This window comes from Camellia sinensis, chromosome 9 (assembly GCF_055761805.1).
Source record: "Camellia sinensis isolate YWXY chromosome 9, ASM5576180v1, whole genome shotgun sequence".
NCBI classification, from domain to species: domain Eukaryota; kingdom Viridiplantae; phylum Streptophyta; class Magnoliopsida; order Ericales; family Theaceae; genus Camellia; species Camellia sinensis.
Window position 1 is genome coordinate 122,506,082 of NC_138969.1, and position 25,665 is coordinate 122,531,746.

At 33.5% G+C, this 25,665-nt stretch overlaps 1 protein-coding gene across 4 annotated transcripts in view; it reads left to right on the plus strand.

Moving 5' to 3' along the window:
• Positions 1–748: 748 nt before the first annotated feature.
• LOC114282852 (uncharacterized) overlaps positions 749–25,665 on the plus strand; it is a 136,472-nt gene continuing 111,555 nt past the window's right edge. For 2 of the 4 annotated variants that reach the window (XM_082887560.1, XM_082887562.1), the window contains exons 1-3: positions 753–927; positions 21,640–21,787; positions 25,576–25,647. In XM_082887560.1, the coding sequence (XP_082743686.1) occupies positions 813–927; positions 21,640–21,787; positions 25,576–25,647 (335 nt within the window). In that variant the 5' untranslated portion in view covers positions 753–812. Of the gene's footprint in view, positions 928–21,639; positions 21,788–25,575; positions 25,648–25,665 lie in introns of all 4 variants that reach the window. The other 2 variants (XM_082887561.1, XM_082887563.1) reach the window with 2 other exon arrangements.

Here is a 25,665-nt window from a genome sequence, read left to right on the forward strand (position 1 = left end):
AACAGTGGAGAGATGAATTTTTCAAATGGTGCACAGTGAAAACACTGTGCACTTGATAATACAATAATATATAAAAAGTATTATTTGAATAAATATATGTATAAATATCCATATATATATATATATAAACACACAAAATATTTAAATTTTAAAATAAAATTAATGTACTAATAAAATATTTTTTAGCAGGCCAAATATGTATAATTTAGGCTAAAACCGATTTAAAATAATTTGGCTAAAATGAGTGAAGGTTGTGATTAAAACTTAAATTCTATCTTTGTGAGATAATATATTCTTATTTTCAAACGTCCAAGTCTTAGGAACGGTTAAAATGAGATATTTACAATGTAATTTATATATATATATATATAACAACAATGGTAAATCCCTCAAAACGACGTCGTTTTGAGTGTAAATGAATGTAAAACGACGTCGTTTTGACAGATTTGAGCCATTTGAGCCACAAAATTTTGAGCTATCAAATATTTTCCATATACATAATATATATATGTCAGTATATATTATTTTTGTTAAAAATTTTCTATGAATATCATTTTTCGGCACTTTTAAAAGTTGGAATTTTGGGTGGTGGTTCCAAAAATGAGGTTTTATTTATTTTTTATTTTTATTTTTATTTGATGCTTCTTGATACGTTCATAATCGGACTCTCCTTTTGAAAGTCAAAGGATACAAAACAGCTTTACCTAATCGTTTTTCAAATAATTATAAAATACATTGTATATTTAAAGAACATCACCCTGCTTCATTAACTCCATCATCTGTTTTTGAGAGAGAGAGAGAGAGAGAGAGAGATGAAAGAGCATCTGTTACTATGCAGGTTGTTATGTTCTATCTTGCTGCTTTCGGCGCTGACTTGCAAAACAATTGTCGATTCCACTTCAAACGGAACTCTGCCCCCAGAAGAAGGTAATAAAATAGAGTCATCTTATTTTAATGATATATAATTATATGAAAACCAACTTCTTTCTTCATACTTTTGCTAATGACGCACTTCTTTTATACTTTATAACAAAAATTTATACGCAGTGTCATTAATTTATTTTATGATTCTTTTTTTTTTTTTACGTGTGTATAATTTACAAGTATTGTGATCTTCAATTATGGCCTCGTTTGGGAAGTGATTATTTTAGTAGGCTATTTGATTTTTTAGCTATTTTAGTAAGCTATTTTGATTTTTGTGTTTGGGAAGATGAGATGAATTTTATTTGAGTTGTTGTATTGAAAAATGTGTTGAAATGATGTTTGAAATTAGAATGACAAATTTGTCCCTAAAAATATATTTTTTTAAATCGCTGTCAAGGGGTAAAATCGTAATTTATGCACTGATGGAACAATTTCTGCAGCTGACAGTGTAGGCTACACTGCCGGCTGTGCAGCTTATTTTTTTTTTTTTGAAAAAGCTTGCAACAGTGGGCTTTTTGGCTAAATTTTTATTTTAGGCTATAATAACCTCTTTAGCCACTTCCCAAACAACGCCTATGACTTATCAGGTAATGTCTACTCTTAAAATGATGTATATGTCTTCATAATAGCATTGTATGAGTACCAAATACTCGTCGCACGAGTACCCCTTGTGATCAAACTTGAATATCTTGAAATAACATCGTAAGACTTGCGTTCACAATTCAGGTGAGCTTACCGACAGTGGATATATGCCTAAAAACCCCTCCAGTACTTAAGTTAGTTATCTTAAGATCAATATGGAAAAAACTCTGATCTCTGTAAACAAAATTGGTGGTTGTGCACTCGGCGCAACAACCACTATTGTGTGGCCTACTAAACCTATTTTGGATCCATTTAAATGATTCGAACGATTTAATTTTGAGAATATATTGAATAAAATATATGTAAAAAAATCTAATTGATCAAACAACAGATTAATTTGATTTTTTTACAGATTTATTTCATGTGCTGTAAAATGTCAACCGTTGCAATCATAAGAGGCCCAACACACTCTGGGGACTTCCATCAAACAATTGCTCTGCAGCAAAAAAATAAAAAATAAAAAAAAAATATTCACCAAATCAAACAACACCACAACCCTCATATCTAACACAAATAAAAAAGAGTTTGACTTCTCAAACTGAAAAGTCAATTTGAGAGAATATTTAAGCTTAGTAGGTTCATTATGAGTCCAATTTAAGTTCATTATGATTCATTGAGAATAATAAACATATAAAAAATCAAGATGATTGGATTTTAGTAAATATACGTTTGAATCACATTTGTCTTAAAAAAGTAAACAGTTATTCTTGAAATTATATCTGCTGTCCATTTTTTTAAGCCAAATGTGATTCAAATATATATCTTCCGAAGTCCAATCATCTTGATTTTTTTATGTATTTATTTTTTTCAATAAATTCTAAAAAGTGAACGATTCGAATTACTGAAATTAGACTCACAATGGATTCACTAAACCCAAATGCTCTCTCAAGTTAGATTCTCAATTTGAGAGAAGCCCAACACAATAAAAAATAAACAAAAAGACTAACCAAAACCACCAGTTATTTTTACATATTTGAGCAATTTTAATTCAAATAGTCGAAGCAAGTAACAGAATGCACGGCCGAGAGACAAAAGAAGAGCAACAAGAATAACATAAATAAATTGGGATTACATGAGCAGTAGCATGCATGTGGAAGAATGTTGAGAGTATCAACAAATGCAAACAGATCAATGAATTTTCTGTGATTATTCACTCACCAACGAATGAGAGAGGACTTACGATAAGAATGCACCAAAAGAACGAAGGGAAAAAAAAGTTCATACAGATTAAAATACGAAAACTTAATTGAAGAATTATGATGATAAAATCATGCAACTAAAAATAATGATAAACACATAGATGAGGAGACAACAACCTGTAAACAAAAACCCTCAATCGGACCAAACCCAAATCTAAATCCAAATCCTCAATCAAACCCAAACCCATCTCCCAGTAGCGTCGATCTTGTAAAGTGTTACAGAGAGAAGCATCGGATAGATAATTAATGCAGGCCCGACTTTGCCCAAAACCAGCAAAGCCACTGCTTTGGATTCCTAAAAAAAATGAGTGAAAAAATGAGCTCAGATTTTTTTTTTAGGTATTACGCTAGCTCAAAAATAATAATATAATAATAAATAATTAAAAGAAATCACATATGAAATTAATGAAAAGTTATTTCTCAAATTTATGAATTGTGTATATAATATGATTAGTTACAGTTATAGTTGTTTGTGAGTAAAGAAACTTTTTGAATTAAAAGTTAAATAAATATTACATTCGGTCACCTATGTAAGATAAATTGATAGAGAGAGATACAGAGAGAATGAATTATGTATTGAAATGTTTATGTATTGAATGCTATATGAATAAAGAGGTACACTCTCCGTTATATAGGAGAGAAAATTACAAACATCATCATGCCAAAAGTGGATCCACTAACCAAAAGTAAAGGCACTAATCTAAAGCCTAAAGCACTAACATAAAATATATTAACAGCCCCCCTCAAACTCAAGGAGGATAGGTACTAACCAACTTGAGTTTGGAGAGAGTAACAAAACAGAAAAAATAAACTGATAAATAAAAAATGGATAGGAGACACGGTATGGTCGCGTCAGACCGTTGTAGGAGACACTTTATGGGGTCATGTCGGACCGGTGTAGAAGGACAGTTTATGAGGTCATGCTGGACCGATGTAGCAGGACAGTTTACGAGGTCATGCCGGACCGATGTAGCAGACACTGTGTGGTCGTGTCAGACCGAGACACTTTATGGGGTCATGTCGGACCGGTGTAGAAGGACAGTTTATGAGGTCATGCCGGACCGATGTAGCAGGACAGTTTACGAGGTCATGCCGGACCGATGTAGCAGACACTGTGTGGTCGTGTCAGACCGATGTAGAAGACAGTTTACGGGGTCATGTCGGACCGTTGTAGAAGACAGTTTACGGGGTCATGTCGGACCGATGTAGAAGCTGACCGGAATCAATGTCGGGACAGTTTATGGGGTCATGCCGGACCGGTGTAGCAGGTTGTGGTGGTGCACCAAGGGGGCGACTTAGGGAGTGCGCCATGGGGTGGCTTGGGTGGTTCGCAGGGTGTGTAACCGTGCTCACCATGATATATGTATAACCCCCCCTCAAACTCAAATAGGTGTGAAGATAGAAACCTATTTGAGGTTGAAACAAAGGGATTGATAAAGCTGACCGTTGTAGAAGACACTGGATGAGTGTGTATATAGGCTGCCCAAAAGATATACAGGGATATAGATATCGAGCCCTCAAAAGTCGTGCCCTCAAAAGGTGTGCCCGCACCCTCAAAAGGCGTGCCATCAAAAGGCGTGCCCAAATGCATCAAAAGGCGTGCCATGAAAAGGCGTGCCAGGTTGTCGGCGAGCGCCGAGCGGCGCAGGATGCGCGTGTCTGCCTTGGCTATATAACCAAGACGAAGGCAGAGGCTGAGGCAGAGACTGAGACAAAAAAAAAAACTGAGAGAAACATCTGAAAAACTCTTCGTGTTCTGAGAGATTCATGTTCTGAGAGAGAAACTCTGTAATATTCTGTAACACTCTGTTGCCCAGAAAATGGCCTCGTCTTCCCGTGGTCTGCTGACTCTTCTTTCCCGACCTCAATGAGTCCACAAGAGAGATAACTGGTGCGGTGTCCCGTGAACCTCAACCAAACACCACTGGGTTTGCTCCGTTGAACTTTCCGATGCAGTCGGTGGAGCAAAAAATGGCAGTGCAAACGGATGTGGAGGCTAATCAGTATACTTTGAAGGCATGTGTGGAGTCCATGACGGCGGTCACAAACTTGTCACACCGGCTGCAGAGTAGGACAAATGAGGTGCAGCAATTAAACGCCCAACTGGCTCTGCTCCAACGCATGTATAAGGATGCGCGAGCAGAGATAAGCGTGCTAAGGGCAGAAAACAAGGAGCTGAAGCGGAAGGCCACCGTGATGTTCCGATTTGGAGGTCTGCCATATGCTGCAGTGGAGGAGCAGGGAGTAGTGATCAGGCCCAGTGGAGTGGGAAACACGGAGGCAACACCGTCAAGGGCCGTCCAGGACGGAGGCAAGAAGAAAAGACCGGCAGCAGAGTAGAGAAGGGAGAAGGAAAAAAGTCCCGCATGTGGGTGATGTTTTTTTTTTTGTTTGTTTGTTTGTTTTTTTTTTTTTTTTTTTTTTTTTGTGTGTGTTTTTTTTAAATTGAGCATGGGGATGATGAATATATAATGATGAATAAAAATAATAAAGGTGGAAGTAGGGAACAGACTATTAATGGGTTCTGAAACGGTGGGATGAAAGAGAAAAAAAAAATATAAAAAAATAATAATAATAAAAAGAATGGGTCAAATTGTGAGTGTGTGGAGAATTATTATTTTATAGGATGGTGTATGGCCAGCATGATGATTGTGGCCATCTTTTATATATGTATTTATATATATATATATATATAAATAGGACCAAGTGATGTATGCTGCAAATCCGATGAGGAGTTGTAAGTGGGTCATGTGGGTTGATTTTGCTAGCATATTATAATATGATAATGGCCATACATGTGCTGCAAGTGGGTGGAATAAAGTAAGGCAAAAGAAGGATATGATTAAAGGGAGTATGGTGGAGAGAAAAAGGGACCAGAGAGAGAGGGAGTGGGTGGATTAAATGTTTTCATCATGTGCATGTGTATCTGTGTGTCTTGCTGCCGTGGGTGAGAAGAGAGTGAGTGAGGTAGAGAAGTTCACGCATGTGTTGTATCTGTGTGTCCCCCGAAATAAAGAGAGCTCTCCTCTTTGTCTTGCCCACCCAAAATCAGTAGAAGCTCCATGGCCTGAAGTGATGGTGTCTGCTCTCTCTCTCTCTAAACCGTGTGTGTGAATCTGGAGGGTTCCGCCGACGGACATGGCGATGGTGGGGACAGTGCCGGTGCCGGTGGCAGAGATGATGGAAGGCTCGGCGTGTTCCAGCAACCACCGGATGGTCTCGCCGTCGGACTTGTGGCGGAGTTCTCGGGTTAGTTGGAAGATCCGGGCGGCGCAGGTGGCGGGATGTGTCTCTTTGTTTTCAATCAAACTGCCGAGATCGGGGATGAAGAGTGGAGTGGAGGTCACCAAGATGGAATTTGATGCTGCAAGGGGATTGGAGTATTTGCATGAGAAGGTATGTGTAGAAAATTCGAGCGGACTAGGTTGAGGTCCGGCGGGTGGCCAAGGTGAGGTTGCCGCCCGCCCGTCGGAAGGCGAAGAACACCAAGATCTTTAACCTATAGCTCTGATACCATGTAAGATAAATTGATAGAGAGAGATACAGAGAGAATGAATTATGTATTGAAATGTTTATGTATTGAATGCTATATGAATAAAGAGGTACACTCTCCGTTATATAGGAGAGAAAATTACAAACATCATCATGCCAAAAGTGGATCCACTAACCAAAAGTAAAGGCACTAATCTAAAGTCTAAAGCACTAACATAAAATATATTAACAACCTATGTCACAAAAAAAATTTAATGAATTGACAATATGATCTATTGAAAATGATTTAGTTGATAAGTTATATTGTGCAAGCCCGATTGACAATTTTGTATTTAAAAATGTGAGAATGGTGATGTTTAACTGATATTTTGTTATAATTTATTTATTTTTTTATTTAGTACACTTGAGTTGGGAATATTTTGATATTTTTCTTCTTATAAACTTTGTTATATATATTTAAGTAAATTTTAATCGTTATATATAACATTTTTGTAAGAACTGTAAAAATAAATAAATAAAAAGTGAATATGTAATTTTTTTATCATAATTTTTATTTTAAATGTATGAAAGGTACCATTTCAAAAGTCCGCTTTAAACCCCAAAAATGTCGTAGTTGACCCTACAGGAATGCCTCTTTCATGTACCATGGCTCTGTTTCACTATCCTATGTGACAACGTTTGTTCGTTGGTTTCACCACGCGTGAATGCCCTCCTTCTTCGACAATGTCTCAACTTCCAAGTCTCTTTCTTTGTGGAGAATACCCTTTCCATTTCTGGGGCATTTCCCTAAATAAGTTAAAATAGTAAATCAATTTTCAAACTAAGCCTAATTTTGAAAGAATTCCTAAAATAAGTTAACTCGTGGTTCACAATCACGATTTCAACATACATGCGCCTGTCTCGCGTGAAATTGGAGAAGTCTTAAAATCGTGGTTACAAAAAGCGCTTTTGATTAAGAAATCGCGGTTACAAAACGCGCTTTTAATTAATTTTTTTTTCTTCTGAACTCGCTATTCAAAACCACGATTTTATCCAAAAAAAAATTTCTTCTGAATTCGCTGTTCCTAACCACGAGTTTATCAAAAAACATTTTTCTTCTGAACTCTCTTTTCCTAACCACGATTTTATCAAAAAAACATTTTTCTTCTGACACATGCACTCACACAAACACTCTCACTCTCAACACTGTCCCGCCCCTAACACATGCACTCAAACAAACACTCTCACTCTCTCACTTTGACTCTAACACAAACACAAACAACCACTCACACGCAGTCACACTCAATATATATATAAATTTTATTTCATAAAATTGAAATCAATATTAAATATATATAATAATTTATAATAACAAATAATAATCAACTATATAAAATGATTACTTTTTATTTTAATTCTTAATTTTTTTTATTTTATTGTTTAGGGATAAAATTTATTTTTTTTTATTTTAGGGTTTAGGATTTATAAAAAAAAATAAATTTTAAGAATTAAACTATAAATTCTAAACCCTAAATCCTAAACCCTAAAATAAAAATAAATAAATTTTAAGATTTAAACCCTAAAATAAAAAATTTATTTTAATTCTTACGATTTATTTTAGGATTTTTAAAATAAATTTTTTATTTTAGGGTTTAATTCTTAAAATTTATTTATTTTATTTTAGGGTTTAGGATTTAGGGTTTAGAATTTATAGTTTAATTATTAAAATTTATTTTTTTATAAATCCTAAACCCTAAAATAAAAAAAAATAAATTTTAAGAGTTAAACCTTAAACCCTAAAATAAAAAAAAAATAAATTTTATCCCTAAACAGTATAATAAAAAAAATTAAGAATTAAAATAAAAAGAAATCATTTTATATAGTTGATTATTATTTGTTATTATAAATTATTATATATATTTAATATTGATTTCAATTTTATAAAATAAAATTTATATATATATATATATATATTGAATGTGACTGTGTGTGAGTGGTTGTTTGTGTTTGTGTCAGAGTCAAAGTGAGAGAGTGAGAGTGTTTGTGTGAGTGCATGTGTTAGGGGCGGGACAGTGTTGAGAGTGAGAGTGTTTGTGTGAGTGCATGTGTCAAAAGAAAAATGTTTTTTTGATAAAATCGTAGTTAGGAAAAGCGAGTTCAGAAGAAAAATGTTTTTTAATAAACTCGTGGTTAGGAACAGCGAATTCAGAAGAAAATTTTTTTTGGATAAAATCGTGGTTTGGAATAGCGAGTTCAGAAGAAAAAAAAATTAATTAAAAATACGTTTTGTAACCACGATTTCTTAATCAAAAGCACTTTTTGTAACCACGATTTTAAGACTTCCCCAATTTCACGCGAGACAGGCGCATATATGTTGAAATCGTGATTGTGAACCACGAGTTAGCTTATTTTAGGAATTCTTTCAAAATTAGGCTTAGTTTGGGAATTGATTTACTATTTTAGCTTATTTAGGGAAATGCCCCTCCATTTCTCCCTCTCTTCTCTAGTCTCTTTATTCTAATATCATGGCTAAAATTTTAGTATAACGACGATAGAATGTAATCATTGATACGTGATATCATCAACCAATCATAACTATTACAATGGAGCATAATCCCGAGTTCGGATCCTCTGTCGGGTTTCTCTGCAAGGCTCCCTCCGATACTTCAAAAAGGACGTCATTTTTGTCGTTTTTTTAAAAATTAAAAAAAATATATTTGGCCTTTACGCCAGTTTTCTTTTCTCTTTTAGTTTGAGAGACCATAAGCACAACCCCAAGCACCTTCTGAACAGAGAGATGAAAAGGAGACACACGATCGGACGGCGAGGCGACAATAGTGGCAACTCCGATCAAGACCCACAACCTTCTCTCTCTCTCTCTCTCTCTCTCTCTCTCTCTCTCTCTCGTCACTGCCATCGAAGAGGAAAGGCCTGATTTTGTTTCCACATACTGATTTAGGTTGATTGGTTCTTGGGTTTCTTCTATTCTTGTTTGCTTAGATTGTTGTTTTTGGAAAAACTTGAGAAAAAAAATCTGTAATAGTTGGGAAATTGTGGCCTTTGGAAGAGAATTGTTTTATGTGGGAAATAAATTGATTTGTTAAATTGAGGGAAAACAAGAAAAGAGAGAACTAGGATTTGGTTTCTACCTTGTCAACCTTTGGATTGAGATCTGGGTACAGATAAGGTTTGTTTGGTCCCCTACAAAACCTTAGATTCTCAATTGTTTGACCAAACAATCATCTTAGTTTCTTCAAAACATGTTTTGGACCCTCTCCTCTTGATCAGTGTCGCAGCTGTCACTGCTGTCGCCATCGCTTGGTCATCACCGTTGCCTCCTCATTTGATTGTCTGTCTCTTCTTCATCTCTCAAACCTTTGAGAGCTAAGAGAAAAGAAAGAAAAAAAAAAATATATATATATATATATATATATATTTTTTTAAAAAGGCAAAAAACGACATCGTTTTTTAAGTACCACAGAAAGCCCCACAAAGAAATCCGACAAAGAATCTGGACCCAAACAAACCCCTTTACACAAGTATAACTACTTATCCAACTCAACTCACTAACACAACGGTATAATGGGGTACCTTATAGTTACATGAAAGGTTATAATTCAATGATAATATCATGTCAGCATTAACATGTGATATTACTATTATAATGAATTTTTTTCATTGTATTATAAGATTTACAAATGGGTATGAGACGAATATGGAATGGGTTATTTGAGTTAGGCTTGGCTTAACCATTAAAATTGGCATTTTGATAAGTTGTCATCCAAAGTTATAAGTTGACCTAATGGGACTAATCGAATGGATGAAATTGCAATGCAATTTGAAATTTTGGAGTGTAATGTAAGTTCTCAAATATTAAAGAAAACTATATAATAAAAGCAAACCTTCAAGGGGGTGTAAGTGTAATTTATTGATTTTTATAAATGTAAGTGTGGAAGGTAGAATTCTTCTTCACAAGAAAGCGAAATGACGTGTCCCTTCTTTTACTCTGCCAAGAGAAACCAAAAAACGTCAATGATCACCCTCGACCAGGATAAGTCGGGAGGACCCTTTGACAGTCAACTTAGAATATTGTTTGGCCATAGATGATTTTTATTTGAAATAGAGTTCTTGGATTATCTCAGGTTTGTCCTCTTGGCTTCACTGGCTTTGTCTTTTATAGTTTTCTACACTTGAGTCCTATCCATTGGATCAATAGTTGATCCGTGTGTTCTGCCTGCATTTGGCTCTGGTCGGGCAAGTGGTGAAACTGCTTTTGCCTTTGATCATTGGATCATCCCCTTATGAATGACTTAGATTATGTTGGATGCTAGTGGCCAACTTGCCAAGCGTTGTATTTGTCGGATCAAGTTGATTGAACAGATTTATTATTTAGTAGACCTGACCTATACTCCTACATTTGTTGTTTGATGTTTCCATCGTTGGATGAAACTTAATCCGACGCTCCTTTTTTATTTTGCGGATCCTTCTTCTAGATGAATATTCTCATGCTCAACTGTCCCCTTTGCTCGTAGGCACGTGCCAGCTTGCTGTTAGTCATTTCTAATAGGCTCTTTAAAAAGTTCATATGGGCTTTCCCTTTCTTTTGGGCTGACCGTCGAATTATTTTGGGCTTAGGCCAACATTTTATCCCTCCACACTCTTTAATGGTTGACCTGGGTTGGTTGCTGAAGACATTGGTCTAATCAAATGATGAGCGTAACCATTTTCATTTATGACACGCATCTTTTGATTTCTCTTTTAATGATGACATCTGTCATATCATCTTTTTAGGCGTCGTTTTGCCTTTGACACATTAAATGGGAAGCACACCCCTTGCCTTCCATCACTTTGCTTGCAATCCTTTTAGAAACCCAGACGCACTTTTTACTCTCTCTACTGTTTGAAGTATCAGTTTACTTTTTCTATAAGTTCATCTTCTCTCTTTCTCTTGTGATTCTCTGTCGTTGCTCTTTTCACTTTCTAATTGTCCTGAATCGTCTCAGGCATTTCTTTGAGTCTGAAGAAAATATTCAAGAATTTAGAATTCTCCATAATATTCTTGATGACGTTGTCGTTAGTCTTCTTATTGACAATGACGATATCGTTGAATGATTAGATGAGTGGATTCCATAGCCCCTAATCGACATTGTTGAAGAAGGAGTTTAATTCCTCTGCACCCTCTTCTCAGGGAGATATTGCACTTTTATGGCATACTCCCTTCTCCAGTTGTCCATAATTTCTTTAGGATAGTCATGGGAGTGATTACCTTGAACAATTTAAGAGTAAACCTAGGTCTCCAAGAAATTAGATACTGTTACAATTTCGTCCTTACTACCAAAGAGATGGCGAAATTCTATTTCAAGCCTAGATCGGTGAAGCACTAATTAGTTTAAATGCTTCCTGATTCTGGGAAAGTAGTCAACAACATAGTTGTAATAGTGGAGGGTAACTAGGAGTTTCATCTTGGCGTTGATAGGGTCCAGCCTATCCCTAAGGTCATCAGCCAGCTAGGTTAATGCTCTTATTTTTCTAGCATTTGAATTTAATTTGTTATGGGATTTGCATTGATACTCTTATCTTGTTTCTTTCTTTCCAACCCTAGAAGTTTTTTCTCACCCAAAACAGGCTTTTCTAATAGCAAATACATTGTTTTTGCATCAAGCAGGGTTTTGCTTACGTAGAACATAGGTGATTGCCCTTTTACTGATTCTCTGATGAGTGCCGAACTTACCACATGATCGGAAATGACCAAATAAACATACAACTTTTCCTTTGGCTCAAGGCTGGTGAGCAAGGAAGATTTCGTTAGGTATCCCTTCAACTCCTGCAACGCCTAGCTGCACTCTGGCATCTACGAGAACTAAGCTTTCTTCTTTACTACCTAAAAGAAGGGTCAGCAGCAATCCAAAGATAGGCTAATAAATGAGGAAATTACCAATAGGTCCTACTTTCGAGACTTATTACCCATTAAGTCCTATTGATAAATTTATCAAGTGATAAATTTATCAGTCTATTATTTTTATAAATAAATTTATAGTGATAAATTTATCTGTCTCTTTGTTTTTATGAATAAATTTATAGTGATAAATTTATCAATTTTTTTGTTTTTATAGTGATAAATTTACCAGTTAGGATCTATAGGTAAATAAGTCTAGTTAATATGACTGATTGGTAAGTGTCCCCTAATAAATCTGTTAAGTGCGATTGCCATCTTTGTAAGTACGTAGATCCTTTTTAGCGACGTGGGTGGAGTTATGTCAAGTAATGCTCGAATCTGCTCAAGACTTGGCTCTATTCCCCTCTGAGTGACTATATAGCCGAGAAACTTTCTCGAGCCAACTCCAAAGGCATACTTTGCTACGTCCTGCTTCATCTTGAATCTTTAGAGGATCCCAAATGCTTCCTGAAGATCCATTAAATGGTCCTCACTTCGTCGTGACTTGATTACCATGTCATTGATATACACCTCAAGGTTTCGCCAGATCAAATCATGGAACATCTTCGTAACCAGACATTGGTACGTTGCCTTAGCATTCCTTGATCCGAACGGCATCATCTTATAGTAGAACAACCCCATAGGGGTGATGAATATCATTTTCTCCTAATCATCTAGGTGCATAGCTATTTGATGATACTCTTGGTATGCATCCAAAAAGATCATCCTCTGGTGTCTAGACGTGGCATCTACCAACTGGTCAATTTTTTGAAATGGAAAGTTATCCTTTGGACATGCTCTGTTTAAGCTGGTAAAGTCTATGCAAATTCTCCACTTTGCATTCTTCTTCTTTACAACAACGATATTGGACAACTACTCCGGATATTTGAACCTCTTGGATGGCATCGGCTTTTAGTAACCTTGTTACTTCCTCTTTAACAGTTTTCACTTGCTGTGGTGCCGATCTCCTGCTCTTTTCTATTATCGGCTTGAAGTTTGGGTCCACATTTAGCTCGTGGCAAGCCACTTTTGGATCGATCCATTCCATTTCGTATGGAGTCTATGCGAACACATCCCTAAATTGTAGTAGGAAGTGGATCAACTAGTCTCTTTCCTCCGTACTAAGACTTTTCCTAATGAGAAAAAACTTTTCCTCATATGTTGGTTCAATAGGTACTTTCTCTAATTCTTTGTACTTTTCACAAAAGGCTCCATGTTGACCTGTTCTTCGCATTTCTCTTGTGTTCGAACCTCCTAGATCCTCTTGTTGGCGGAAGATAATACCATGCATTGTTTAGTAGACATTTGGTCACCTCTGATTTCACTGACCCTATCTCATGTTGGGAACCGTATAAGCTGATGAAAGGTAGATGAAATTGTTTTCATTCTATGAAGCCACGTCCCCCAATTATCGCATTGTACAAGGAGAGGACGTTCACCACCTGAAACTCCACTTGTTGAATTATTGTTCCCGTCCTTACAAGCAAGAAGACCTTTCCTAAAGGAAAAACCAAAATGGAATTAAAGCTATACAGTGGTGAATCTACAGGATGTAGGCCATCCTGTGACAACCTTAACTCTTTAAACAACTCGTAGTACATGATCTTTAAAGAGCTGCCTTGATCTACCGGTATCTTTTTGACGGTGAACTCTCTGATTTGCTGGGTCACTACCAGAGCGTTATTGTGTGGATGGTGAATCCATGAGAAGTCTTCATCAGTAAATGAGATCCTCACTTCTGACGATCGCATTCTTTTTGTGGAACCTTTGGACAAGGCCATCACATCTCTTAGGTGTGTCAACCTTCTGATCTCCCCCATGACTTGATTTATTTGTTTCTTCGAGGGATCTAGTATATCATATTGATGGTTGCGAGTGGCTAGGTGTTCCCCATTTTTCTCTGCGCTTCCCTTTGTGATTCGCAGAATGATCAATATATGTTCATAAATGCCCACTTTGCACTAACTCTTCCAGGAATTGTTTCAGCACCTTGCAATCTTCAGTGAGGTGTTTATAATCCGTAGCCTCCAGTTCCAAAGAGATGGGTCCCCGATCATTTTTTAGGGGCACAAGAAATAAGGTTCGTTTTGGATCTTCATCAATACCCAATATATCGGTTTTGTGAAGGCAGTAATAACTGCTCTGAAGGCTTCCTTTTGTGGCTTAGGCTGTTTAGCGATCATGTTTGATTCCTTTCTTTTAGGATCAAAAACCTTCATTCCTTCTTTTTGCGGATTTTTCGACGAAAGCTGTGTGGGCTTTGGTTCTTTGGACCTTCGTAGATCGTCTTCGATCTTATAATGCTGCTCTACTTGACTCATTAAGCTGCCTACAACAATGGGAGGCTTCTTAGTCAAGGATTAGCAGAGCTTGCCGGTCGATTGCAAGCCTAGCTTAAATGAGGCAACTACTAATTTTTCATTACAGTTGTCAATGTCATTATAACTCGCCAAATATCTACTGGTGTAATCTTGTAAACTCTCTATTTTCTCATTCTTCATGGTAAGGAGCACGTCCACCCCCTTTGTGGTTGACTATTGGTAATAAAACGTGAAATGGAAGCTTATTGAAGTTTCTTCCAATCGCTGATCAACCTAGCTTCCAGCCTGTAACACCATCGAAGGGCCATATCTTCCAAGTTTGAGGAGAACATTCTATACATAATTGGTCCATTGTTGCTCCATAAGGTCATAGCCTACGTATAGTGTTGGATATAACTAGTTAGATCTCCTTTTCCATCATACAGGTTGAACTTTAGAGGAGTGAATCTCTTCGGTGGATCAATGCTCTCAATCGCTCGGGAGAACGGGCGACTATTTTTTATGTGAAAAGCTTTCTCCAAACATGCTTGGGATTGCCTCATGTACGTTGGTCAAGCTAGCTTCTTACGTCGCTCTTTTGGTGCTCTAGTGAGTCATTCCATTTGGCAACTTGGCGCTTCTTTTGTATTTAACCTGGATGATTACTGGCAGTTTGGTTGGCGGCCTCCCGAGGGATAGCCTTCTTTTGTCGGGTGCTGCGCACTTCGGTTGCCTTTCTCTGGGCTTCTTGTCCCCTCTGAGCTATTCGTAGCTCTTTTTTTAGGGCTGCAACCTATGCTACTGGCAGTTTGGTTGCTGGTTATCGTCATCTGGTAGGGGAGTTACTCTCTTTAAATCCCCTAATGCCATTTTTGAGTTGTTGCCAAAATTTTGGCCAAGCGTATTGCTGACCAAGTTATTCTAGTGATCACTTGGTATCTCTTCTAGAGAGGAATAGACATTCATCTTCTAGTCGTTCTCACAGACGGCGCCAACTGTGGAAGGTCCAATTCTTCTCCTCAGAGAAAATGAGATGACGTGTCCCTTTTTTTACTATGCTAAAAGAAACCAAAAAAAGTTAGTGCCATTTCTGAGTCATGGACAAAATTTTGGCCAAGCATGTTGCTAACCAAGGTATTCTGGTGATCACTTGGTATCTCTTCTAGCGAGGAATGGGCACTCATTTTCTCGTTGTTCCCACAGACAGTGCTAATTGTGGAAGGTAGAATTCTTCTCTATAGGAAAAGCGAGATGATATGTCCCTTTCTTTACTTTGCTAAGAGAAACTAAAAATGTTAGTGATCACCCTGAACCAAGATAGGTTGGGAGGACCCTCCGACGATCAAGTCTTTGCCTTTTATAGTCTTCTTAACTTGGGTTCTATCTATTGGATCAATATTTGATCCGAGGGTTCTGTTTGCATCTAGCTCTTGTTATACAAGTGGCAAAGTTGCTTTTGTCTTTAAACGTTGTATCATTCCCTTATGAATGACTTAGATTATGTTGGATGCTAGTGGCCAACTTGCCAAGCGTTGTATTCGTCGGATCACATTGATCGGACGGACTTACCGTCTAGTAAGTCTGACCTATGCTTATGTATTTGCTGTTTGATGTTTCCACCGTTCGATGAAACTTAATCCAACGTTTCTCTTTCATTATGCGGATCCTTCTTCTAGAACAATATTCACATGCTCGACTGTTCCCCATGCTTATAGTCACTTCTAATAGGCTCTTTAAAAAGCTCATATGGGCTTCCCTTTCTTTTGGACCGACTACCTAATTAATTTGGGCTTGGGCTTACATTTTATCCCTCCACAATAAGTATTGCAAAAATGTATAATAATTTGGGCACTCAGGACATAACTCAAATTTTTTTGAACTAAAAAGACGTTGATCTATCCAAAATGATAACTATTTGTATCTGTCAAAATGTAACCTATCACATATATGTCTAAATATTAGTTATCTATACAAGTGTCACATGTTCAACTATTTATCCAAATATCACCTATCTGTACATGTGTCACATATTTATTCATCTATATTTTCAATGTCAACTATCTGTCCACCTCACTACCATCAATTGACCATCGACAACTTTTCTGGTGCAAGCAACTTTTCCGAGGACTATACATGTTTTTATGACCGAAAAAAAAAGATTAAGCCTTAGACCAAATAATCTATGGCCCCTTATGTAGAGACTTTTCAGCAATTAACCCTTATAATTTTAAATTATGTTAATTATTTTAAAAACATGTATTAAAATATCTATATTATTTGTAGCTCAAAATTCATTTTACCTCCATGTGGTATGACTTGATAGCACTTTATCTCTTGTCTTTTAAAAATTGCAATATGCCCTCCATGTGGTTTTGGACTAAAATACAACTGTTAACACCGTTAACTATAGATGTGAAATAATTATAATACCCTCAAATGCTATATTTTTTGTTATTTTCTTTCTCTCTCATCTCTCATACACATAATTTATAATGTCTAGCATTAATTCAATTAAATTACAATTAATTATAAATTCTTAATTATTTATTATAATTATTAAATTTTTATTCTAATTTTAATTTAATTATACTTTAGATCACATTCTTAATAATTTATTATAATTCTTAAATTTTTATACTAATTTTAATTTAATTATATTTTAAATCACAATTAATCCTAAATTATTAATTATTTCTTATAATTTCTAACATGTTAATCTGATTTTAATTTACTAACATTTGAGATCAATTCTTAATTATTTTTTATTTCATATTTTATATTTAGACCAATTCTTAATTATATTATATTATATTATATTTTAGTTAACATATTAACCTAATTTTAATTTTTCAAGAAAATGATGGTAAAAGTGTCCTTTTGTTATATTAATTTCATTTTAATTTTTCATAAAACAAAACCTACTCTAAAAAATGGTTTGTGTAATACACATTCCGTTAGTTTGAATGTAAAAACTATCGGTAGCACTTTAGTCAAAAATCACGTGGAGACTTTCTAACTATATTTGAACGATAGGGGATAAAGTGTTCCAATCTCAAATCATAAGGGAGTAAAATAAATTTAACCCTTGTCATATCTATATATATAAAATATGAGATTTTTATTGATAAATCTCATTTAGAAGTGTCTTAACCCAAGAGGTCCATGAATGAATTTTTTAACTCACTTAGTCTTATGTATTTATACTTTTATTCTATAAAGTTATTTTTCTTGATTTACATTATTTTCTTAGACTCTTATACCCTTATATTTAATATTGATATTTAATGTGGAAAGAGAAGAGAAATGACCAAGGCATAGGAAATTTCAAACACAAATTAAATAACATTGATGTTATTATTTTATATTATTATATAATGTGAATATATTTTTAATTGACGGCACATTAAAAATAATGTGAACATTCTATCTCATCTGATGTGAATATATTTTTAATTGACAACACATTAAAAATAATGTGAACATTCTCTCTCATTTGATGTGAATATATTTTTAATTGACCACACATTAAAAATAATATGAACATTCTCTCTCATCTGATGTGAACGTTCACAACACCTTTTTGAAAAATGCTCTCTCATCTAATGTAGTGATGAACGTTCACAACCTGTGAACCTTCTTATTTTTAATTAACAACACATTAAAAATAATGTGAACATTCTCTCTCATCTGATGTGAACGTTCACAACACCTTTCTGAAAAATTCTCTCTCATCTAATGTAGTGATGTGAATGTTCACAACATGTTATATTTTTAATTGATAACACTTTCTTATTCACAATATGTAGTGATGTAAAAGTTCACATTCGTATGTTATAATATAAATATTTACATTATGGAATTGACAACACAATAAGAAAAATTCATTTCAATTACATTATATTAATGTGAATATAATGATGTGAATATTTATTTCAATTACATGATGTGAATATTCACATCATATAATTGACAATACAATGACAAAAATTCATTTCAAATTAATATGAATATAATGACAGTTAACATCTTGATGTATGGAAATTACCAATACATAATAACAATCAACATTAAATATCAACATTAATAGGGGGCATGAGAGATTGGGATTGTTTTGGTCTTGTTACCTCAAATAGGATCTAATGGAATAGTAAAAAAGAATGTGAGTTAGATGGAATCAAACTCTTAGAAAGAGACTTATTAAAAAAGCTCCCATATAAAAAGTAATATTTTTCCTTTTTCTAATTTTAAGGGCTTACTTTTTAATAAAAAAAAGTGCATGTAGTTTTCATTTGCATATAGAGTTATATACAAATGCAAACTCAAATTAAATTATACTAACTTTACCTATGTTATATAGACATTATTTGAGAAATATTTATTTTCCATATATTTTCTAGGAAAATGTGTGGTAACCCAAAATTTTGTGGCTCAAATGGCTCAAATTTGTCAAGACGACGTCGTTTTACGTCGTTTTGCACTCAAAACGACGTCGTTTTAAGTTATTTGAGTCACAAAATTTTGAGCTATCTAGCATTATTGTATTTTCTATCATAAATTTAGATAATCCACAAATCCAATACCAGTTTTATGTTGCAAACATTGAAAATTTAAATAATTTACAATTAAAAATTGTAAATCATATCAATAATCACACAGATGTCCTTGCACAATATAGTGAGAAAATACACCAAATTAAAACTCCATAATAATGGAGAAATTATTAATTTCACATTTTGTAAGGATGGACCCCTGTCCTTCCTTTTGAAATAAAATAGTACAGAGATAACCAATTGAGAACTAATCTAGTTCGCTGTTAACCCGCATTTTAAGGGTGTTTTAAGAAAATGGTTAAAAGTTAATTTTTAACTTTTAATTAAATTTTTTAATTTTTTTAAAAAATGATTTGAGAAGTTTGTAAAAAGTTATTTTTGATTTTTTTTTTTGTTAATATTGGGGAAGTTGGTAAAAAGCTGACTTTTTGACTTTTTTGATAGCTTTTTTAGTTTCTTCCCAAAAGACCCCAATATTTGTTTATGATGTCACATCACAATAAAATCACCAAACTATCCCCATCTAATTTAGGAAATTTACATTTTCACTCATGTATAACCCTAAACAATATAGAGAGTATAATTGTAATTTCACAAGTAACTTTTTTAGACCTTCTCAAATGACTTTTATGTCAAAAAAGCCAATCTAATTTTTTTGAACAAGCTGCAAAACACAACTTTTAATCAAAGTTCCCAAATGGACACTCAGTCATCCTAAGAAAAATGATGCAGACCACTAATTAGTGGTTGCACTAGGGATGTGGCATGTGTTTTGTGTCTTAGGTTTTTTTTTTTTTTTTACTTGTCACATCATTAGTGGTGGTGTTAATAATAAAAATTTAATGGTATGTGGCATTGTTGGTCACCCTAATCCATAAACATTCCTTGAAGAAGGGAAAGCAAATTTCAATATAAACTTGCCAAGTGAAAGTAACCCTATTATCCTCCTATCATATGGCTTTTTACGCAACTGTACAAATATATATATATATATATTAAAGTTAGTTTTTTATATTTTAATATTATATTACAGATAATTAATTATTTTACCTATTAAGATATATCTATCGTTTAGATATTTTTATTTATTTTTTCTTTTTAATTCTAGATGTTATGAGATTCTTTCTTGATTAGTCATTGTTGAATTTTTTTCATATAGTGGATATTTTAATTTAATTAACAATATTTATTTTGCAATATTATAATTTAATACATATCATATAAAATCATTATATGATAATCCAACTACAACATATTTATATTTAATTTTTTCAATAAATTTTATATAGTTTCTATTTCTATATATTTTTATTTTCCCAATGAATATAAAAGAAAATTAAATGGTTAGACTTACTTTTAATTTTATGTTACTAATTCTTCTTCTAATTTAACTATTATTTTTAATATCAATAAGAGCATTAATTACTATCTTATAATTTAATATATATCATATAAAATTATTATATGAGAACTACACTTTTATAATATGATAAAACTGAAATTATCAAAATACACAAATAATTTAACTAAAATTAATATATATAAGTATTCAAGTAATGTTTTTTATAGAACGATAGTGCCAATATTATCAAAATAAATAATTAAAATTATACTTTAATTTTAATTTTAATTTTAAATTATTTTTTTATAACACACATCATACTATTAAATATATTTTTTAAAAAAATAATACGTACATTGACCGACCAATTGCTAGTTTGTACTATTATACAAAACAAAGTTGAAGTTAATATCTCGAAACTTTTATTTTTTTTGTATGTAAAGAATACCCCTTATCATTTAACCAAAAAAAAAAAAAAAAAAAAAATCTATCCATAATTCCATTATCACTTAAAAATTAATTCACAAAATGATAATGGTTAATAATTGTTACTTGAATTTTAATTTTTTTATTAATATAACTCACGTATTTGCATGGATAAAAAACGATTGGGTGTATATATATTCCCTTTTCTTTTTCAACACATTTGCTTTCACTTCTAAAATCTAATCAATCATATTTATTAATTGAAGAAATTATAAAAGAAATTTTTTTTGTGAGATTTGATCTCAATAACAAATTAAATTTTAATTTTTTTTAATTATTTTAATTTAAATCCTGAACTTTTAAGATAGTATTAATTCTAACTGCTGGTTTGTATTCGTTAGCTATAGTTAATGGATAATTGACAATATAGACAATTTAACCACTTTTTTTCCCTTCATTTTTATTGATAGTTACCATCAACCTTTATCGTCGTTCATCACTACCCTTCCTCTTTTTTAATCCAGTGCCTTCCCACTATCATTTGTCCCCGCACACTACTACTCCTTTCATTCTCCAGCTCACTGCAATCCATATGATTCTTCCTTAGTCCATAGTTGCCACCTGCATCCAACATCACAGGCAAAAAGTAATTAAATTATTTAAGTTGGTCTTATTAACTAACAAATTGTTAGAATTGATAATATTTTAAAAGTTAATAGTTTAAATTGAAATAATTACAAAATTAAAGTTTAATTTGTTAACGAAATTAAATCTTACAATTATTTATTTCTTTAATATTTATTTATTTATTTATGGTGCTGTCCGTTCACGTGCTTCTATTCATTTGCAGTGCATGCTATCAATGCCCTATTTCGACACTTTCCACGGACATCAAAGCTTAATGATGCTAGTACATTCTCAGCTTCCGATTGCAATAACAAGTTCATCAATTTGGTGAATTGCGACTGTAACAATTCAAAGTGCACAGTTACAGAACTGTACGGTCATTCTCAAACAACTTTTAATTTTCCGTTTATATTTATAAAAATTGAGTTTAAAATTTTAAGAAAAAGATAGCTTAGTATTTATTTTTATTTTTAAAAACTTGTGAACCGCTTACAAAATTAGGAGATGCTATTATAAGCAATTCCCAACAACATGATAAAATTTTATTGCATAAATCATAAAATGATATATAACTTTCTCACCACAAAAAGAAATGAGGACAAATATTTATTTATATAAACAAAAAATTAGAAATAAACCTCTCTATATATATTTGTGCGAGATTTCTACGACACCAAAAGTTTTCTACTAATCAAAGTCCTTAGAGTTTCAAATTTTAAAGAGTACTGTTATTAGTATCCTAATTAATGCTTTGGACCCCCACTTACAAAATTCAAAACCCTAGAAATTGCTAACAAGCCCCTGAATAATACTAAAATTATCCTTCTAAAAACATCAAATCCACCGAAATGCACACCCCTAAAAACCCTTCATCTACCAAAACTCTTAACAGTTAAACTCACCAATCTTCCTCTCACTGTTGAACTCACTAATCTTTCTGTCACCCTAGAGAGAGCTGCGCTGTTCATATTACCATCGTCGATCTCTCTGTCATTGATCTTTGTCACAGCTAATCTCTTATTGCCAACCTCTCTTTGTTGTCGATCTCTCTGCCGTCATGTTTGGACCTATGTTTATGAACAAATTACCTATGTTCAAACCTGTGTTAACAAATAATTTGTACATGTTTGGACATGTGTTACCAAACATTATAAAAATTGAAAGTCTTGTGTTTATGAACAAGTTTGGACCATCAAAGTTCAATAAACAAAGATAAGTATGCATCAACCGGTTTGATTAACAAATAAAACTAAAGTTCATCACATAACCAAAACATAAGTGTGCATTAAGGTTACATCCAAAGTACTGAATATATGAATAAAAAAGTTTGGATAAGTGCCGCACATATGAATAATATTCAGTTAGACGTTGCTGAACTAATGCCTTATAATTCAGCCTTGTATTGCCATTTTTTTGGCATATGTTCTTAAGTTTAGTATCCAAAAAAAGTCGAATAATTTTCACTATTTTTTTTTTTGGTTGTATTTTTGTATTTTTTTTAAAAACTTTTCATTACAAGATCAACGTCCTCTGAGCTGCGAACATCATCCAAGCTGTGAACTTCCTTTGAGTTTACATTGCGATGCTCTATTCGTCTCATGGTATTGGGATTGTCGGAAAAACTTTCACTCATTGCCATTGTCGGAGAAATGTGTACTATCAAATAGTTGTCACAGTGGCTGCCGAAAGACTAGCCACTCAAGGGTTTTGAAAGGTTCGGACTGGGTTTGGACGCCCATGGTGGCATGGCCCACGATCCATCAGGAGATCCATATAATTTGAATTAACTACCTTATCCAAAGGATATGGATATGGGCTTAACAAACCCATCTCATCAGGAAGATAGAGACGTGAGTAGTTAGGGACTCTTTGGTTACTAAATCAAATAGGTATAACATATTATGATAAATCGAATATCATTCAAAAAATATTCTCTCTCCATTTCTCTGTCATTCAAAAACAATAGCCTTTGTATCGTGGATTGTGAGAGTGATACTCACACCGTAGTGATCACTTCACTGCTAGGAGGTTCGAATTCATGATTTGGAAGCACGTGATTCATCCTAAGTTTTATTGTTTGAATTCAATAGATAAAATTTATGTCCAAATCCATTTATCTGCTACGTTATATTTATTCTGCAATTTGTGTTTTCACTTTTATGTTTAAAAAAGGGACACATTTTTGTAACTTTGCACTTTTAAATTAATAAATGAGGATGTATATTTATATTAGCGTACTTTTAAATTAAAAAAACTAGGAACAAATATTTATAATTGTGCATTTTGAAATTAATAAATAGGAATATATATTTATATAAGTGCATCTCCAAATTAGAAAATGAACATATATATACATTTATATTTTTAAATTTAAAATATGTACAAATATGTATTTTTTTACATTTTTAACTCCCAAAATAGGAATTATTTTTGTTTGACCAAATGCTCCAATTTATTTTTTTTTTGTGAGCCACTGATTTACTTGGCAACTTTTTCAAGAAGTTCATTTTGTTGCATCCACTCTATCAAACACGTCGCCATCAACTATTAACGGATTCCCACCGTTATATGTATCACGTGCCTAGAACAAGAACAATCAATACAAAATCTGAGAAACAAAAGAGAGAATTTGTGTGGTGGTTGGAGAGGTGCGAGAGAGAGAGAGAAAATTACGGTTAATTTATGTTGCAAATGATGTTGTTATTTACTTAACAAGAATGATTCATCCCATTAATTTGGAAGTATTAATGGATCACTAATGAGGTGAAAAATTTAAAAAAAAAAAAAAAAAAAAAAACATCCCACCCATCATGTAGGACCCGCACCACTTTAGAGCTATTAGTGATCCTCTTTTTAATGGTCTCACTTATTTTTCTTTACGGAAATGGAAAGACACAAAAGGTAGGAGATTTGGTCAACTTTCCATCGGAGTTTGAATTTTGGTTTGTGCGGGAATACGGTGTCAACTGTATTTTTGGCCTGAGGCCGAGTGGTAATCATCAGTATTGTTAGGTCTCCATGAGTCCACTACAAAACCCGCATCGATAATTTGAATCATTCAATATATAGGGTTCGTCGAGTATTTCATTTTCGTAAAAAATCACGTTAATCAAATATCGATAGACACTTGATCAGATTATATTTGTGTCACTAATTTATTTCAAAAATCAAAGTTACCGTTGACACAAATATGATATGATCAAGTGGTTATTGATATCCGATTAATGAGATTTTTTTGCAAAGATGAAGTACTCAATGAGTTTTACATATTTAATGGTTTGAATCATCAATACAGGCTCCATAGTGGGCCCACAAAGGTCCAACAACATCCTCCAATTTGATTTGGACTAGAGATAAACCTATCCCATTACATAAAATATCCAAAACATGTTGAAGAGCACTTATCAGATACTCCTCGACACCAAAGTCATAAAAACCAAGTTAGCACATTATTATATATATATGACCTAAAGCATGAAACTACTGCAGCAACACATAAAATAAACTCCTAGTAGGTGCTAAACATGGCATATGAGCGTAAAACCATGGCTTTTCACATTTAAAACAATCAAATACCACAAAATGCAACAACGAGAATATCTAGTCAATGGGTATATAGGGCCTAGATGCATGAAAATCATGTAATGTGATTAAAACTAATGGTACAACACAAAACAAGCAGCGAAAGTAAGAAAATAATGATTAAAACTACTCTAAATCATGGAATATGCATGAACATGACTTAACCATTGTCAAAACCAAAAATCTTGTCTCAAGTATATGAAGATAATAAGAAAATTAGAAACTAACCGATAGTTTGGTAGTCAAACCGAAGAATACAAGAGAAACTTGAAAACAAGGGCCCTGGGTGTTTTCCCCAGGCCTTGGAGCTCTCAAGGCACATTTTGGATGCCCAAGGAAGGTCTCCTTTTTTTAGGGTTTTGGGAGAGCTATGAATTTTTGCGTATTTTGGTAGAGGTTTGATGTAAAAAGTTTCATTTTCACTAAAAACTAGACAATGTTTTAGTTAAATTCTATGCATTGATTACATATTATTGAATGCATTGTAAGGGCATTCTCTTACTAATATGTCCTTTTTTGTTCTTCTTTAGATTTATAATTAGTATTGTTATATATGTACTTATATTTTGTGTTGCAGTTATTTATCAAGGGCTGATTTGAAGGGAGAAATACCAAAGGAAATTGGAAAACTTACTTCTCTTGATATTTTGTAAGGGTATTTTCTACT